Source organism: Colias philodice, chromosome 1 (genome assembly GCF_061535455.1).
Source record: "Colias philodice isolate Cphi_HAF_F1 chromosome 1, ilColPhil1 Martin Lab GWU primary, whole genome shotgun sequence".
Classification (NCBI taxonomy): Eukaryota; Metazoa; Arthropoda; class Insecta; order Lepidoptera; family Pieridae; genus Colias; species Colias philodice.
Genome location: NC_143086.1, coordinates 2,298,956 through 2,317,298, shown reverse-complemented (window position 1 = coordinate 2,317,298; position 18,343 = coordinate 2,298,956). Strand labels below are relative to the sequence as shown.

The 18,343-nt window shown below is 32.7% G+C and overlaps 1 protein-coding gene and 2 long non-coding RNA genes across 3 annotated transcripts; 1 reads left to right on the top strand and 2 right to left on the bottom strand.

Moving 5' to 3' along the window:
* Nucleotides 1–11,063: 11,063 nt before the first annotated feature.
* On the bottom strand, nucleotides 11,064–12,864 carry LOC149491010 (uncharacterized). Its single transcript, XR_016315757.1, has 2 exons — nucleotides 12,326–12,864; nucleotides 11,064–12,227 (listed from the first exon to the last, which is right to left on the bottom strand). It is a non-coding gene; the product is annotated as an uncharacterized LOC149491010 (long non-coding RNA).
* On the top strand, nucleotides 12,864–14,141 carry LOC149491009 (uncharacterized). The gene is made up of 2 exons (XR_016315752.1): nucleotides 12,864–13,271; nucleotides 14,036–14,141. It is a non-coding gene; the product is annotated as an uncharacterized LOC149491009 (long non-coding RNA).
* Nucleotides 14,142–15,687: 1,546 nt separating this feature from the next.
* Nucleotides 15,688–18,096, bottom strand: LOC149491008 (uncharacterized). The gene is made up of 3 exons (XM_089698795.1): nucleotides 18,028–18,096; nucleotides 16,757–17,269; nucleotides 15,688–16,502 (listed from the first exon to the last, which is right to left on the bottom strand). The coding sequence occupies exons 1-3, from the start codon at nucleotides 18,068–18,070 to the stop codon at nucleotides 16,174–16,176; spliced, it is 885 nt and encodes a 294-aa protein (XP_089554921.1). The 5' UTR covers nucleotides 18,071–18,096; the 3' UTR covers nucleotides 15,688–16,173.
* Nucleotides 18,097–18,343: the final 247 nt, after the last annotated feature.

The following is an 18,343-nucleotide window of genomic DNA, read 5'->3' as shown; positions in this document are numbered from 1 at the left end:
AGTAGTTTTAAGCAATATCTTTTTGCAAGTTTGATTGGTCTCAATAACAGAGGCATAATATTTGTTTCAACTTCCATGGCCCTTATGGGAGTAGAACACATTGCCCCTGATATGATCCTCAAGGCTTTGTTCTGTATTATATCCAGTTTATGAGTGAGTGCTATTTAAATATGCCAAAGAACTATAATCAAAATGACTCCTGGCTATGGATTTTTAAAAAATTTTGGGAAAGTATTTTGGGATCAGCACCCCATGCGACACCTGCTAGACATCTCAAAATGTTAACACCATTTAATGCATTTCTAGATATTATATGTTTAATGTTCTTTTTAAGAAAGCTTGTGATCAAGTATTATACCCAAGAATTTGTGGGACAATACTCTTGGAATAATATCACCATTAAAAAACAACATTGATTAGTGATGAATCCTTACCAAATAGCATTACACTACTTTTAGCAGCATTTATTTTTAAATTTAATCAGTGCTGATAGTAGTTACTCAATTGCCTTAAAGCAATGTTAACATTACTAATGGCTATGGTTAAATCACATCTGAACTGTACAATGCTAAATCATCTGCAAACTGAAGTATATTTACATTTTTAGTATTTACATATTTGCTATCTCACAAGTATATAAATTATATAATAAAGACAATAAAATTGTACCCTGCATAGTACCCTTTGACACAGCTCTGGGTCCATGTAAATGTTGTTATGCTTAACATATAATATTCTATTATTAAGAAAATCATGAATCCATTTACACAATTGTCCAGGTACACCTGCATTGCTTAAAACCTTCACCAGTATGCCAGGATCTACATTATCAAATGCACCTTGCACATCAAGAAATACACAAACTGTGTGTAATCTCTTGTCTTTTGCATTTTTCAGATCACTTATAAGAGAAACGAAACTGTCAGCACAACTTCGTCCTCTGCGGAATCCATATTGAACATAAAGAATAACACTGTTTGATTCTGCATACCAATCAAGGCGAGTTTTCACCATGTTTTCAAATATCTTTCCAAGACATGATGACAGTGAAATTGGACGATAGGAACAAGCCTGTTCAGGTGGTTTATCTTGTTTAAGTATAGGTAGAACACATTGAGTTTTCCATGAACTTGGTGTTAACTTTTTATGCCAAAGATTATTAAGAACATTCAAAAATAAATTTTGTATTGATTCAGGTAGATGTTTAATCAATAAATATGGAAAATCATCTAAACGAGGATTTCTCCTAGATTGTAAACTCATTAAGAATTCAGACCATGAAAAAGGATCCAACAAAAACCGTGATTGCGGATTTTCATTATTATTATTAAAATGATTGTCTAATTGAACCCGGTCAGTCAAATTGGTGCTATCTGATAGCATGTCTGGTGCACTACATACAAAAGACGATTAATGCCATCCGTCTACCAATAGATGCCGCTAAGTGTATCATTTTAACCAGCAAAAAATAAAATTAGATTTAATTGCAATTTCATTGCTTTTTATAATTTTTTACATACTTTTGTAAATGGAACCTACCTATTTAATTTAATTTTCACTCGATTTTAACTAATTTTACAGAAAAGTTTATATTCAAAACAACGCCATCTCATGAAACTACTATAAACAAGTTATTCTCCTCCGATTTGGCGATGCTAAACGAATACTAGATGGCACTACAGACGTTTTTACGTTACTTTTCACGTTTTTAACACAGACTAATAATAATATCACAGACCACAGACTAATAATAATATACTACGTTTTTAATACATAACCTCATTGCCTTTGCAGTACCTATAAAAAATATTGTAAATGGGTTAAAGCCGTTATTAATTATTACTAACTGCGTTCCTGTAGCGGCTTATATTTGGTAGGTACCTAGTGTATTGATCGTTTTCATACGAAAAATGAATTGTCGGAAAACTTGCGAGATTGTGTGAATATTTGATTGCAAGATCTCATTACAAAATAATATACATAATACAACCTATACTTAAACCGTAGTAAGTATATATTATTTCTAGTCACATTTAATTATAAGTATATAAATTATAAATAAATATTAAAGGACAATATTACACAAATCGACCTAGTCCCACAGTAATCTCAATTAAGGCTTATGTTGTGGGTACTAGACGACGATAAATATAATTTAATATTTTATAAATACATATATAGATAACACCCAGACCCAAAAACAAATAATCAAGTTCATCACTCAAATATTTGCCCTGACCGGGGATCGAACCCGGGACCGTCAGCTCAGTAGGCAGTTACTTTACCTCTGCGCCAACCGCGTCGTTAAGAATATCAAGAATTCATAATGAAAACATCATAATGATAATAAATCGAAACTAAAGTTAAATATCTACCTACGTCATCTTGTTTTATTTTCTAAATAATCCTATCAGATTACCTTTATAATTTATATGAAGTATGAACCAAAAAGTTTTGAGATTTAAACCGTAGAAAAGGTTTTGAATGATCCTTTGCGTTTTTTTTCTTTATGCGCCTAAAATTAAATATTTCGACATCGATTCCCATAAGAATGAAGTATTTTCCCGTTATAAAAAGTAGCCTATGTTCATCAGGTAGGTATAATTTTTGCTTCGAATGGTGAAATAATTTTTCAAATCAATCCAGTAGTTTCGGATCCTATCCAATACAAACAAACAAACAATCAAATCATTTCTGTTTTGTAGATAAATACGAAAGTTACTCCGTCATAGTAGGACAAAATAGAAAATAGTGGGACCACAAGAAAATAGGTATTCCCGCACGCGTCTGAACCGATTTAGACGGAAATTTCGATATACATACACGGTACATACCTACGTTGAAAAAGGACATCTCAATTTTGTTGCATAAATAGGATTCAAGGTGTAGGAACAGGGATTGAATAAGGCACACGGTTGAAGCCGTAGAATGAAAGTTGGTAATTTATAAGATTAATTTATCTATACTAATATTATAAAGAGGAAAAGTTTGTAAGTATGTATGTATGTATGTATGGTTTTCACGCAAAAACTACTGGACCGATTTCAAAAATTCTTTCACCATTAGAAAGCTGCATCTTTACTGAGCAACATAGGCTATATTGCATTTTCAAAAAAGTTAGAGATCCTTACCAAAAATGCAATAATTTAACCCAAGGTGTAAAAAAATCCTCAATAAAACTTCTGTCATCGCGTGCGCTGCGGAATCTATTGAAGATAGAACAAAAAAATGTTCTACGGTATTATAGAATGGATCAATATCTACAAGAAAGTCCGCGATACCATATGTCCATCTTCAGTAGTTATGTTACTACAACAACTTTTTTACGTTTTCAAAGTAAATAGAAGTGCCGACAGTAATCAAACCATGTTATCCATACACAATACACATATATTAATCCTTATCCTATTAAATTATGTTTTATTATAGACTGTTTCAATACCAGCAAAATACTTTTTAAATGAAAAGAATTGGATATTCTATTCAAAAGATATAACGAATTTTTAAAAGTGTCAATCTACAGAAAATAGTAGGTATACTGTTCGAGCAAAAAAGGCCGTAGTGCGGGGGTCACGGTCCACGGAGGAATTCTACTAATATGCGTCTTGACGGAACACAGTGGGGTTTTGGTCGGTAGGAATCCGACATAACCCACGGCCCCTCCCCCGGAGGCCGTAGGTATCTATGAAAGAATTCCCCACTAAAACAAAAAAAAAAGGCCGTAGTGCGGGACGGGGTAAAGGTGATTTTCATGTGATTAAAAATTAAACCTATAGTCCGACCTATAGTAGACTTTTCACTGTAACAATATCGCTATCTATGCGGGTGAAACCGCAGGGCATTGCTAGTTGTAAAATAAACTACTTCATTTTACTTAAACATATTCTATTTATCATTCATTGACTTATCATAAACTTTTGAGTCTAGTTAGGTACTAGTACCTATTATGTGAAAATTTTGAAAAAAATGTTTTCTTTAGGAAATTATTAGCATTAATTACCTTGTCTTGTCATTAATTTATTTACCTACTTGGTAATAATCGGTCGAACACTTGTTTAAAGTTTATTTTCCTTGTCTTTTCCAGGTAATCTAAATTATTTAATTTTTGCAGTAGGTAATTAATTCATTTCGGCTTGAACAGACAAGGCCATTAGGTGAAGCGAGATTGCCAAATATGGGTGATCTGTAGATTGCCGTCTGCTGTCGAGCGTTCGCGGTACGGACGCCGCGCTGTTGCCGCACTGTGCATTTTGTATAAAAACAAACGACCGGCCGTGCCGCGTGCGCCGTACGACAAACGCACAGCTTCGGCACTGTAGCGACTAGCGGTCCGATACGAAACGCATAAATTGAAAGAGCCATAAGTGTTGGAACAACATTCCACCACCATTTAACCAGTTTGACAAATATTAATAATTTTCGTTTCCAATACCGGAGACATATTTTAAAATCCTGTTCTAACTTCTAATATTTGGGTACCGTCAAATCAAAAATTTTTATCCTTGTTACCTCTGTAAGCTACCACAATCTAGAGGGTCGTACATGAAATTATTGGGCATCTCATCAAAATAAAGCTACTCACGAAAAATTAGCTTGATAGTAATCACTTGCAAAAATGGGCGATGTATCCCGGACTATTACTCAAATTTAGGTATTTAACGTCGCAACGTGGTTCGCGGTAGGAATGGGTCGTCGACGCATTTTTCATCAACGAGACTAGACCGTTAAATGTCGTTCATCAACTAGTCGATCAACTAGTTAAAATCTTCGACTAGTCGATGTGTAAACTGAAACGAATTGACACGGTGGACCGACGCGCGACGGTATTGGTAATCGAACGTTCGTTACCTTGAACAGCTACACTCTACATGTAAAATTCCACATTCTTACCACGAAGTTATTACGAATTATAGATTTTCAAAGAATTCAATGTCAGGGTTGTCTCTAGTAAAGAAGAAGTCAAAGCTGTTTTTTAACAATTATATATATCACCTATCTATTACCAAGTTTTTGTTTATGTTTTAACTTGTCGTTTTAAGTCGTTAGTTATAGTCGATATTTTAACATTATTCAATATATTATTATAGGTAGGTAATCCTTATGATATGTAATAAATTAACTGAATAAAAAAAATATCTTAGATTTTTAAGACAATTCAATAATATCAAATTAATACAAATTAATCTCCTTTTTTTTCAATATTTCGAGCATTTATCATAATAATCTCATTAAAAGTCAAAGGGAATTAACGGTAAAAATATTGAACTATCAACGGTAGTTGATACAAACGTGTCGACTGACGAGCCGTCTACGACGAGTCGTTTAGCCGTCTACGGTGGACTATTATACGGCCACGTCGAAGAGTTAACCGTCGCGGACGCGTTGACGAGCGTTTCGACTCTTTTGTTTAGTCGTTGAATTCAACTAGTCCGTTGATGAACGATGGACTAGTCGAATCGTTGAGTGTACATAGACGGTTAATTTAACTAGTCCGTTGATTCAACGCCCATGCCTGGTACCTTAGATCATTAAGTAATGGATGGAGCACGCTGGCAAATGTTCTAACTTTCTGCCGGTTTTGGTGCGGGGAGGGTAACTCACACTTTGAAACACAATCACACATTCACAAAAATAATTTGTGTCTTTACAAACTCAAACTATTACAAAATGGACAGACTAGCATGTTTTTGCACACATACATCGATTACACAGAAAAATCTCTATACATATACGTAATAATACAATCGCTCTAAAGGGATGTAACCATATCGATATTACAAAAATAATAATTTTGTTGAAATTAGAAATAACATTAATATTATATTCATAAAAAATACTACACAGGTCATTTGTAACGTTTTCATCATTATTATATGCATACGAAAAAACAATAAAACGCCATTTTATTTGTATTTGAATATGTATTTATTCAACACATCACATATTATAAATTCAAATTCAAATTCAAATTCAAATTTCTTTATTTGCAGAATGTACATTTACAAAGATGTTAGGTAGATACATATTACATAGGCTCTTAAACATTCTGGCTCTTAATTGAGCATGCAAATATATTATAAATTACAATAAACAATTTTATATTACACAACACTAGATCCCATTAACATTATATATATATTAAATTATAGCAGCTATTATAAATTTTTACAAACAAATATTTCGGTCGAATATTCGGTTCGGAAATTAGTTTTTTTTACATAATATTATTATAATAAATAAAGATACAAAAGTCAATACAATATTTAAGCCTAAGCCAAGTCCTCGTTCATCTTACATGTCAGAAATTCATTCACCGTATAAAAGCATTTTTGTTTCAGAAATGAAGTAATCCTCCATTTAAATTTATTAAGATTACAACTCCTTATATTTGGGGGAAAGTGATTATAGATTTTTATAGCCATTCCTTGACAATTGGCACAAAATAATTTTGATTTACACATGGGGAAGCGTAGTCGGGTGGGATCCCTAGTCTGAAACAGGCAGTCTTTTTCAAAAGTAACAAAATGATATGTATGTTTTTTTACGAAAAGAGCTATCTCGAGAATATAAAGGCAAGCTACAGTCAGGATCTGTAACCTTCGAAACATCGGTCTGCAACTATCGAGGGGTCCTATTCCTGTTATAGCTCTGACACACTTTTTTTGAGCTAGAAAAGCTTGGTGTACGTCAGTAGAATTACCCCATATTAAAATACCATATCTCAATATAGAGCCAACATAGCCGTGGTAAGCAACAATAGCGGCCCCTTCTGAAACCACATTACGTAATTTTCTTAGAGCATACACGAATCTATGAAGTCGTGATGCAACTGTTTGAATTTGCGATTTCCAATTACAATTCTTGTCAATAATAACACCTAAGAACTTAGTTTCTGCAAGCTCGGTCATTGATGTTCCGCGAAAAGTTAAATGTAGTGGGGTTGTTTTATTTTTATGATTGTGAAATTGAATAAAGTTTGTTTTACCTATATTAATGTTTAAATCATTAGTTTCTAACCATTCTATTACATTTTTAATTGTGTTATTAATAACGGATTGGTAGTCAGTAAGTTTGTTATCGGCAATAATAATTGATACATCATCAGCAAACAGTACACATTTATGCGGTGTTATATTGGGCAAATCGTTTATATATAGGAGGAATAATAAAGGTCCAAGGACGCTTCCTTGCGGCACTCCACTTCTGTTATATTTAGGAGCGGATCTGTGCATTCTAACGTTTAGATCCGAGTGTGCGTGGGCTATTTCTACGTATTGTTGACGATTTTTTAAATAGCTTTCGAGCCAATCAAGTGCTGGTCCTCTTATTCCATACAGATTACATTTATGGAGAAGAATATTATGATTAACAAAATCAAAAGCCCGACTCATATCCAAGAAGATCGCTGTAACCTTTTCTCGCTTGTCCATATGCTCGATCAATGTTTTTACTAAATAGAATGTAGCCAATGACGTTGATTTGTTTCTTTGAAACCCACACTGCTCTTCTTTAATTATGTTAAATTTTTCTAAAAATGAATTTAATTTCCTATACATAGCTTTTTCAAATACCTTCGCTAGAATCGGGATCAGAGTTATGGGTCTGTAATTGTTAAGCATCTGTTTATCACCTTTTTTATAGACAGGCTTAACTATAGATATCTTTAGGCAGTCTGGAAAAGTGCCCTGATATTCAATAAAATAAATATCGGTCCAGAAATTTTTATTATTTCTGTACCGAGGTGTCCATTCTGATTTTCTCCCGCAGCATTCAATCCACCTTAGCCTAAAAGCAGGATTTTTTGTAAATCTGAAATATACGCAATATTCGTACATACTAACATACATATAAATAAAGTAGCTGCTCCGCGCGGTTTCACCCCCGTGGCTCCACTCCTGTTGGTCGTAGCGTGATGATATATACCTTCCTCGATAAATGGGCTATCTAACACCGAAATAATTTTTCATATCGGACCAGTAGTTCCCGAGAATAGCGCGTTCAAACAAACAAACAAACTCTTCAGCTTTATAATATTAGTATAGATTACATAATAGAAAGGTTACAAGATTAACATTACAAAAAAAACGGCTAAATGCGAGTCGGACTCGCGCACGAAGGGTTCCGTACCATTAACATGTTCTGCCAGTTAAAAGTAACCGAGCGTAAATTTTAATAAATATATACAAGACTTACAAAATAAACATTATACTCCTTTTTATGCAGTTGTGTAAAATTTTAATATAATAAAGATTAATTCTCATCTCATTTCAAATTATACTTAGAAAAATATTTTTTTATCGACGTTCAAGTTAAAAGCAGTCCGTCACTAAGAAAGTCGTAAAAATTAACGACCTTTTAAGCGACGAGTTTTTAAATTCAACTCTATCACTAAGTTCATAAAGATTAAATTTGAATTTCTCTTCAAGATAGTCTCGCTACATCACTTTATAGTCTCGTGGGGAGTGCGGTTCAATATCGCGTTCTAAATTCAACTTTATCGCTTAGTTCATAAAGATTAAATTTGTATATTTTCTCTTCAAGATAGTCTCGCTACATCACTTTATAGTCTCGTGGGGAGTGCGGTTCAATATTGCGTTCTAAATTCAACTTTATCTCTTAGTTCATAAAGATTAAATTTGTATATTTTCTTTCCATGATAGTCTCGTGAGGCCGCATCAATAATCGAGTACACACATGACTCGATTATTTGTCTTGATCATATCGCTAAACGATACATCGACGATTATTAGAAATTGCATTTAATTAGAAATGTACGTTAAAAAAATAAAAAAATATACACAAATGAAAGGTTATTCCATCTTTTTTAATATTCGACATGTTTGAATTGCTTCTGCAAGACTTGACAGTGCAAAACGGCATTTTTAGCGGAGCACTCGCAGACGTCCTTTCGATGTTTTACGAATACGCAGAGTGTTCGTAATCGATTACGCAAGTAGTTTTTATGAAAGCATAAGATTTTTCGATTCGAATAATCTTATACCTCGGCAAAAGGGGAAACGCCTGCGTGTGTTATCCATTACTTAATGATCTAAGCCTGGTACACTCAACGATTCGACTAGTCCATCGTTCATCAACGGACTAGTTGAATTCAACGACTAAACAAAAGAGTCGAAACGCTCGTCAACGCGTCCGCGACGGTTAACTCTTCGACGTGGCCGTATAATAGTCCACCGTAGACGGCTAAACGACTCGTCGTAGACGGCTCGTCAGTCGACACGTTTGTATCAACTACCGTTGATAGTTCAATATTTTTACCGTTAATTCCCTTTGACTTTTAATGAGATTATTATGATAAATGCTCGAAATATTGAAAAAAAAAGGAGATTAATTTGTATTAATTTGATATTATTGAATTGTCTTAAAAATCTAAGATATTTTTTTTATTCAGTTAATTTATTACATATCATAAGGATTACCTACCTATAATAATATATTGAATAATGTTAAAATATCGACTATAACTAACGACTTAAAACGACAAGTTAAAACATAAACAAAAACTTGGTAATAGATAGGTGATATATATAATTGTTAAAAAACAGCTTTGACTTCTTCTTTACTAGAGACAACCCTGACATTGAATTCTTTGAAAATCTATAATTCGTAATAACTTCGTGGTAAGAATGTGGAATTTTACATGTAGAGTGTAGCTGTTCAAGGTAACGAAGGTTCGATTACCAATACCGTCGCGCGTCGGTCCACCGTGTCAATTCGTTTCAGTTTACACATCGACTAGTCGAAGATTTTAACTAGTTGATCGACTAGTTGATGAACGACATTTAACGGTCTAGTCTCGTTGATGAAAAATGCGTCGACGACCCATTCCTAGAGTGTACATAGACGGTTAATTTAACTAGTCCGTTGATTCAACGCCCATGCCTGCGATACACCCGTCCTTCCAAGAGCGCTTCTGAGCGCGGTCTGACGACCCGCGAGAGCAAAATGTATGAGGAAATCGACAAGTATTTTTAATTTAGCTAATAATTGAAATAAAATTTTGATTTAGATACAAAAAAATTATCAGAATCTATAAAGGACTATATGTATATCCCTCAATAATTTATAGGTAAGAAGATAGATTAGGCTTTTAATTTTCTTAAAATTGTACCGTTTTAGACCCCATTTTTTTGCATTTTATGCGATCATTGTGCTGGGAAAATCGTATTTCAGCGACAATTTTGTATGACGTCGTACAATTTTTATAAGATGATCGTAGATCTGAATATATTATCTTTAAATTAAGATATTACTTTGTTCTCACGTGTAATTGCTTTGAGTTAAAATGGTACCGTAAAATAGCGTTTTTTGTTAAAAATCGGTAATAGCACCCTTAAATACTTAAATGAAAATTTGATTTGATTGAATATAAGTTGATTTAAGAAATGTTAATTAGTAAGATAATATGAACATAATATTATTATTATTTTACGGTAAGACTGTTACCCGATTGTCTCAATAAGTGCTATAATAAAAAAAATAACAACGTGTTTTATTACAGAAATCATTTACTTTATATACATTTCCTAATACGATATTGGAATTATATATAATTCCAAGGAAGATTATACATTTACTAGGATATATTGTATGCATTAAATAGTTTATTAAACAATATTTTATACATTTCCTAAGTGGCATCGGCATTGTACACATTTCCTATTAGTTTGAGACCCATTCGTTAAAAAGTCTTCAAATAACGTTTGTTTTATTATCTCGAAACTGCAATTAATAAAAAATGAAAATATTTTTTTTTTTATAATTAATAAAAAATATCCTGTCCAGGATTTTTCCAGTCAAACCATTTTTAATACACTTAATTTATTATCAAATTGGTCTCATTCTATTATCACGCCGTTGCATTTCGACTTATATTCGGATCTTAGACCACTAGGATTTGTATACAATTCCTTGATTTCATACATTTCCGGTAACATATACATAATTTAATTTTATTTATTTACATTAAGTATATACATAATTACATACTGATATTATATCTATCTATACATAATATATATATGTATATATATATGTATATCATGTTTTAACTGATGTATTTATTTATTAGTATTTATCATATTAATAGAAATATATCTTTCACATAATATACTCATGTTAAATTATCATTATATACAATTCTAGACTGAAACTCCAATAGTCACTTGGGGTCACTGAAAATCAGTGGTGGTGAGGTATTAATCACCTTGCCATCATATACTGAGTTGGCTCCATTTGTCAGGTCACTCACTGCCACATTACAGTTCTTAGGAATAAGATTATTTTTATTTAATTATTTTTCTTTTTATTTCTTTTTGTTTTTCCTTCGTTTATAAATGTATCTCGTGTTGTGATCTTGACAATAAATGTGTTTTATTTATTTATTTATTTAATGTCCCTTACTGCATGCTTTTCATGCAGTTGTCCGCACCATATGTATTGTGGTCTTTGTCCATACACACTTTCTCCAAAGCCCTGCTTTGGTCTTGTTTGATGTATAAGCTCCTGTATATTAGTAAAAGTTAATCAAATATTTAATTCTTATTTCTTGAAATTTGGTATAGTATTCTTTGTGTGATACAAATCAAAACCAACAGTCAGGTTAGGTAGACTACAATTTACAAAACTGGCAGGGTTGCCATGCAATGGTTGGTGGTTAATGAAACACTTGACTCGACTGTAAGCTTGTATTGAACTGCTTAAACTGTAGAACAACAGGACTATATATTCTAGACGCACACATACAATAGATTACACACTACACTGTAAACTGTAGAATAAATATTAAAGACATAGTTCACTATATATTTTGTAGTCTTTGATTATTTATACAACAGACTAGAAATAAATACTATGTATGCGATTATACCTATTCTAGCCGTCCATTTTAGTGTTCCTTAAAATTAAGTACATCTTAGTCAAAGGACAACTTATTGTGCCCTTGCCCGTAATGCACTCATAATAATTTTAAGTTGAATGTTTGTCATTCTTTATGTACCAAACACAGTCACGGCCACGGCGCTCATTCCATTTTACTGGTATTAAAACAGATGAAATCCTTCATGATCCCATATCCTTCTTAGTAGCAAATGTAGAAATCCCTTTCTTGTGTCTACAATGTTTTTGTGGAGAATCGTATTTACATTTGGGATGGATTAATTCTTCTCCTCTCTTGAACAAATTTGTTATTGCGAACGTAAGCAATAAGTCTGTAATAAAACAATCTTATATTGGGTTACAAATCCATAAACCAATCATTAAAAATCATGTTTGTAAAAATTTATGTTCAGAGAAAATATCAGTTTACCATATAAAGCTTATTTTCTGCCGTTTTTCTGCCTGTAGATTCTACATAACCTCACAGTCATTCAATCATATTTAGCACTTATTTTTCAACAATTAAAAACGAAAACAAACAAAGCTTCTCGTTTTGGTTTTGACAGAATCTCGTAAATAAACTGAACTAAATACCAGTCATAATAATGTAGGTACTATGTAGGTACTCTGTGAGTCAGCTTTGTCTAATTAAAAATCCGAGTAGGTACAAAATATTATGTTGACAGTTGACAGTTGACACTTGACGCCAAAGACTTGAAAATAAAAGGTACGTGTACATATATTTACATTAGTGCCATCTAGTGGCTCTGGAAGAAAAAGAACATCAAGTCTGTGTTTAACGTGCCATCTAGTGTGTTAAAAGCAAAAGACTAAGAGATATAATCGAACACGTAGTACGTTATTTCCCCACTGGCGCTTTAATTGCGTAAATTCATAGTGCAACTTTTTTTGTATGGAGTGCACCGTCTGTTGTATACGTAGTATATTATTATTAGTCTGTGCTGATAGTCTATCCAGTAGTGGTTGTATAAATCCATCTTTATATGACTTACTAATTCTGATATTCTTAAATCTTTTAAACACAATCCAGATTTGACTGACGGGAGTATTTCTATTGAAACTGTTACAGAAATTATTCCTGTTAATTCTTTTTTGCTCCTTGATAGTCCTTTTTTTAAAACATATAATTTTTTATAGTTAATGTAATTACTAATGGTTGGATCATTTTTTTACAATTTCAATGCTTCATAAGATTTAATAATAGATTGTTCACAGATGCTGTTCCACCAGGGAGCTGGTGGTCTACTCCTGAAGTTGGTCCTGGTGAATCTAACCGAAGCCGATTACAGAACTCCTCATGAGATTTCTTCGGGTTCTCTGCACTGACTATCATGTCTTGGAAGACTGAATATGAGGTTTCTGTATAATGAGTCCAATAATCAGTTTTGTTATATAAAATTTTTTTAACATGTTTCTTGATTATGTATCTTTTCATGGCATTATTTCGCGCCATTCCCGGAATGGCGCGAAATTATGCGGGTTCGAGTCCCGCCTGACGCGAAAGTCCCGCCTCGTGAACGAATTTTTTCTATTCTTTATAAATTTATATTTATAAAGCATTTGAATGCCATTTGTAACATTGTTGTTGAGGAGGAATATAATCAAAAACTCTGTATGAGAATAAATCATATTGTACGTTCTCCAGTAAGGAATTTGTCAGAAATGTGATACTGATAGTTTGTGTTCCTACTAACTCGTGTCCTACTTTTTTCATAAATCGTCTAACTGCAATTATTTCATATGTATACTGTAAACAATTTAACAATGTTACTTAGTAAACAATTCTTTATTTGATAAATTGGTTGGTACAAATTTGATTATACTAGTTTTTGACGTGACAACGTCTTATAAATTGGTTTGCCGGGTGCAAGAAGCTTATATCTAATACACTGGAGATTGCACTATGAACGTTTACTTGTCACGGGAAGGTATGACCTTGAATGACGCCTGGTTGTATTTTTGTCCCTTTCACACCTGAGAGTCACGCGGGCATGGTTAGCCCGCCTAAGAGCGAGAGAGACAGACATAAAAAGTCGTTGTCACGTAAAACTTTCGCCCGTATACCGACTTTACAGGCAACCAATTTTTTTCTATTTATCATATTATTGTATCATTCCAGAAAGTTGCTGTGATTGAGAAAATTATTAGCGGTATTGTGCTGGTTGAAGATCACAACTTCAGTGCCATCACACCTTTAATATTACTAAATATATGATTTAAATAGACTGGACTTTTATTTCCTATTCTTTCTTCTTTGTTTTTACTTTCCACAAATACTTTGAATTGCATGTTTATGTTAGTGTCCGGATAAAGTATTTTATAGTTTGGTTTACGGAAAGGTAGAAAAGGGGAGTCACTCTCACCACCGCCGCCAGTACCTGAAACATCTCGATCTTCTGGATGTCGTGGTCTCTTCTTAGATTTGGGCGGGTTATCGCCGCCCCCCTTCATTTCCATCCATTTTTTATGAATACGCTATATTAATGTTCTAATTTTTAACTTATTTACACTTATTTATGAAGAAATTGTATTTAATTTAATTTAAATTTCAAAACTATGAACCGCGCTTTTTCAAATTCCCGCCACTATATTTTTCTATAGATTGACACTTTTAAAAATTCGTTATATCTTTTGAATGGAATATCGAATATCCAATTTTTTTAATTTAAAAAGTATTTTGCTGGTATTGAAACAGACTATAATAAAACATCATTTAATGGGATAAGGATTAATAATTATATGTGTATGGGTAACATGGTTTGATTAGGTACTGTCGCCACTTCTATTTATTTTGAAAACGTAAAAAAGTTGTTGTAGTAACATACCTACTGAAGATGGACATATGGTATCGCGGACTTTCTTATTGATCCATTCTATAATACCGTATAACATTTTTTTGTTGTATCTTCAATGTTTGAGTTTGAGTTTTAGATTCCGCAGCGCACGCGATGACAGAATTTTTATTAAGGAATTTTTTACACCTTGGGTTACATTATTGCATTTTTGGTAAGGATCTCTAATTTTTTTGAAATGCAATAGAACCTATGTTGCTCAGTAAAGATGCAGCTTTCTAATGGTGAAAGAATTTTTGAAATCGGTCCAGTAGTTTATGCGTGAAAACCATACATACATATACTTACATAATTACAACCTCTTTATAATATTAGTATAGAAGTATAGATAATGAAATTAAAGTTAACATTTCAAGTAAAGTAATAAAATAAACCTATCTAGAGACTTATATTTAAGCAGAATAATAGCGACAAATTCAGAGTCAGTAGTCACATTAATAATTATTATGAACAAATGTGGAACAAATCGTATTACACTCTTTTTTAACTATTGTTTAAACAAATATTATATTGGAAATATCACGTTACTAATAATAATCTTTTTCCTCTATATATAATCATCAATTACTTACCTACCACTCAATTTGCTTATTATTCAATTCTGATTTTAGTGAAGAGATTATATTTAATAAAGAAGCTGTGCCCCGCGGTTTTACTCCGCTACTGTCGCGTCGCGTCGGTCTTAGCGTGATGATATAAATTATAATAGCCTTCCTCGATAAATGGGCTATTTAACACTGAAAAAATTTTTCAAATCGGACCAGTTGTTCCTGAAATTAGCGCGTTCAAACAAACAAACAAACACTCTCAGATTAATTATAATATTACAAAATACATAGGTATATATTATAAATAGTATATTGGTATACAAGGGTATACGATATACATTACTAATTATGAATTGAAACTCGGATTATTTCAGTTGTTAGTTGTTACACATTTGAAAAAGCACATTTTGTTCCGGTCAGGTAAACTTAGATCAAATAAAGAACGATATACTTTATTTATTGTTTACTTTATTGATTTTTAATTAAAAATTGGATGTAGGTATGGTATGGGTGATATGATTTTTTATAATTACGTTATTATTATACAAATTTGTATAGGTAACTAACTACCTACAATTAAAATATGATTAACATTTAACATTTTTAAAAGATGATAAAAGCATATATCTTAAGGATATAATATACTCTTGTTATAAGATTTTTAAGGCACACACGATTTATATCATGTCATACATAATCTATACGCAATAGAAATCTATTAACATGATCGACATCAAATATTAATAATTAAGAACACACGTGATCATTACACGTACACAAATTGTATACAATAGGTTTGCCAACAAAAAAGTTATTTCAAATATTCATTCATTTTCATCATTGTCAGAAAAGCTTGTTTAAGCTGTCTTGCTTTTCTTTATTGTCGATGAAGATATCTTCGAAGTTTGCTTTCGTTTTATCCCCCTAGCCGAGATATCAATTTTCGGAGTAGAACACATACTATTTTGGGAGGTAGAGGATTCTATACTATTTTGTGAATCAACTTCCGAATTAACTGATAATTCTGAAGCAGCATGACTCAATGAAGTGGGATAACCAGTGGATGTATTTTCTTGTTCACTAATATATTTGGATACGTCAGTAGAACGTAGGACACTTCGTTTCTTTCTCATGATAATATCTGGTTTTGGTACAGAGTCACCATCAGATTTATGTTCACTTGCATCTGAAACAAAGTTATCATTGATTAAAATACAGAGCATTAGAAAACATTACTATACTTATAATAATTTATTATTAACTTCGTGATAATAATGCTTTAAAAATATCTACTGGGGTTTGCCTAATTTTATAACCTGACTTTACTGTATTATTAATTGATACTAATACACAGAGGCCGCAAGTACCAAATGTAGATTGTAGACATACAATTAACGTAAATATTTAGACTATGGCTTTCAAATATGTGTTTTTTTGTACCTTCGGTGCTAGCAAGCTTAGGCAATTCAATAGATGGCGTTCTAGACCTAAAGGAGGAACAAGGTGCTGATATTATTTCGTCCTCACAAAGCTCTTGGTCAATGTCACGTGCATCAGGATTTTTTTTACGTGATTTATTCGTTTCTGACGTTTCCTGTTCCACTATCACGCTTAACTCTTCATTTTCGACGCAACCGCTGGTTCCTGAAGACCATTCCGTAAAATTATTATAATTATATAAACTTCGGAGATCATATATCTCTGGACTACTGGGTTTTTCTACTGCATTTAATTCTACTGATTCTTTGTCAATAGTATCAGATTTCGGGGCATCACACCCTCTTCGATCTGCCGCTATAATTTCCTTCATTTTTTTCTCTAACTCCTGATAAAACTCTTCTGGGTCATCGTCATCTTTTCTTTTAGGTACCACTTCAATATTTAGCTCTGGTAAAGATTCACTCGAGTCAGTACTGCTGCGTCGCTCTCGCGATTCTGATGTGGGAGATAACCCTGAAAGTAAATGAACAATGATTTAGTTATTATACCTTTTTTTTATTTTTCCGATCGCATTGGAATCACTACGTATAGTATAAAACAAAGTCGCTTTCTCTGTCCCTATGTCCCTTTGTACGCTTAAATCTTTGAAACTACGCAACGGATTTTGATGCGGTTTTTTTAATAGATAGAGTGATTCAAGAGGAAGGTGTATATGTATAATAATTAAATTAAATAGTGGAGAAGTACTGTTTTTTTTGAGGTTTCTAATGTGATGCCGTAAATAATTACATTTTTTCCTCTTACCTACATTGCAAACGCAGGCTGAACCCTACGAGTTTTATCAAAATAATGTACTAAGTATTGAAAAAGTCAACAGAAAAGTCCGTGATGGTATAATATAATATTATGTCTATCTCTTATGGATAACCCACAATAACTTTTTTTTGTCATTTACTTTAAAAATTGCGGGGCGTAGCGTTTGCGGCGGTACCGGCCGGCCGCCATTGCACCCGTGCGAAGCCGGGGCGTGTAGCTAGTTTAAAATATATTATAAAGAATAGTTTATGAGCAAACATAAACTACAAGTATCTTTTGCACATGATATCCCTCATAGAAGTGGACTTCATCACAGGGCCGTATCTAGTCGAATTTGAGGTAGGGCAGCGGTTCATCATCATTATCTCCAGCAAAATTAGCCATAAGAGGTTAAAAAATACTAATAGCTAAGTACAGGCTTCTATTTTGATAAAATAAATATTGTCTCAACTTACTTGGTTCCTCCTCAGAATATTCTTCATTACTTGAGCGCGACATATTTAATTAATAGAGTTTTGTTTGATTTAACAATTAAATGAGATTATCGTGTTTAAAAAAATACTCTTGAAGAGGGTAGACGTGAATCAGGAGTTGCCATTTGAAAAAAAAAAGAAGAAGAAAAAGAATTACGATGATAGTCATGGCTAAACTGTGAACACGAAATGAAATGAGATAACTAAATAAACATTTAATTAAGTGTACAAATTGTATTTATCCATATAAAAATTCGCCAGTGTGATTCGTTTTTGGTTCAAGCAGTCACAAAATTCA

Bases quoted from the DNA above. Each gene is read 5' to 3' on its own strand.
- LOC149491008 (XM_089698795.1), bottom strand. From the start codon at position 18,070: ATGTCGCGCTCAAGTAATGAAGAATATTCTGAGGAGGAACCAA. The intron at 17,270-18,027 runs GTAAGTTGAGAC...ATTTACTTTCAG, and splicing joins ATATTCTGAGGAGGAACCAA to GGTTATCTCCCACATCAGAA. The intron at 16,503-16,756 runs GTACAAAAAAAC...ACTTTGTTTCAG, and splicing joins TAAGCTTGCTAGCACCGAAG to ATGCAAGTGAACATAAATCT.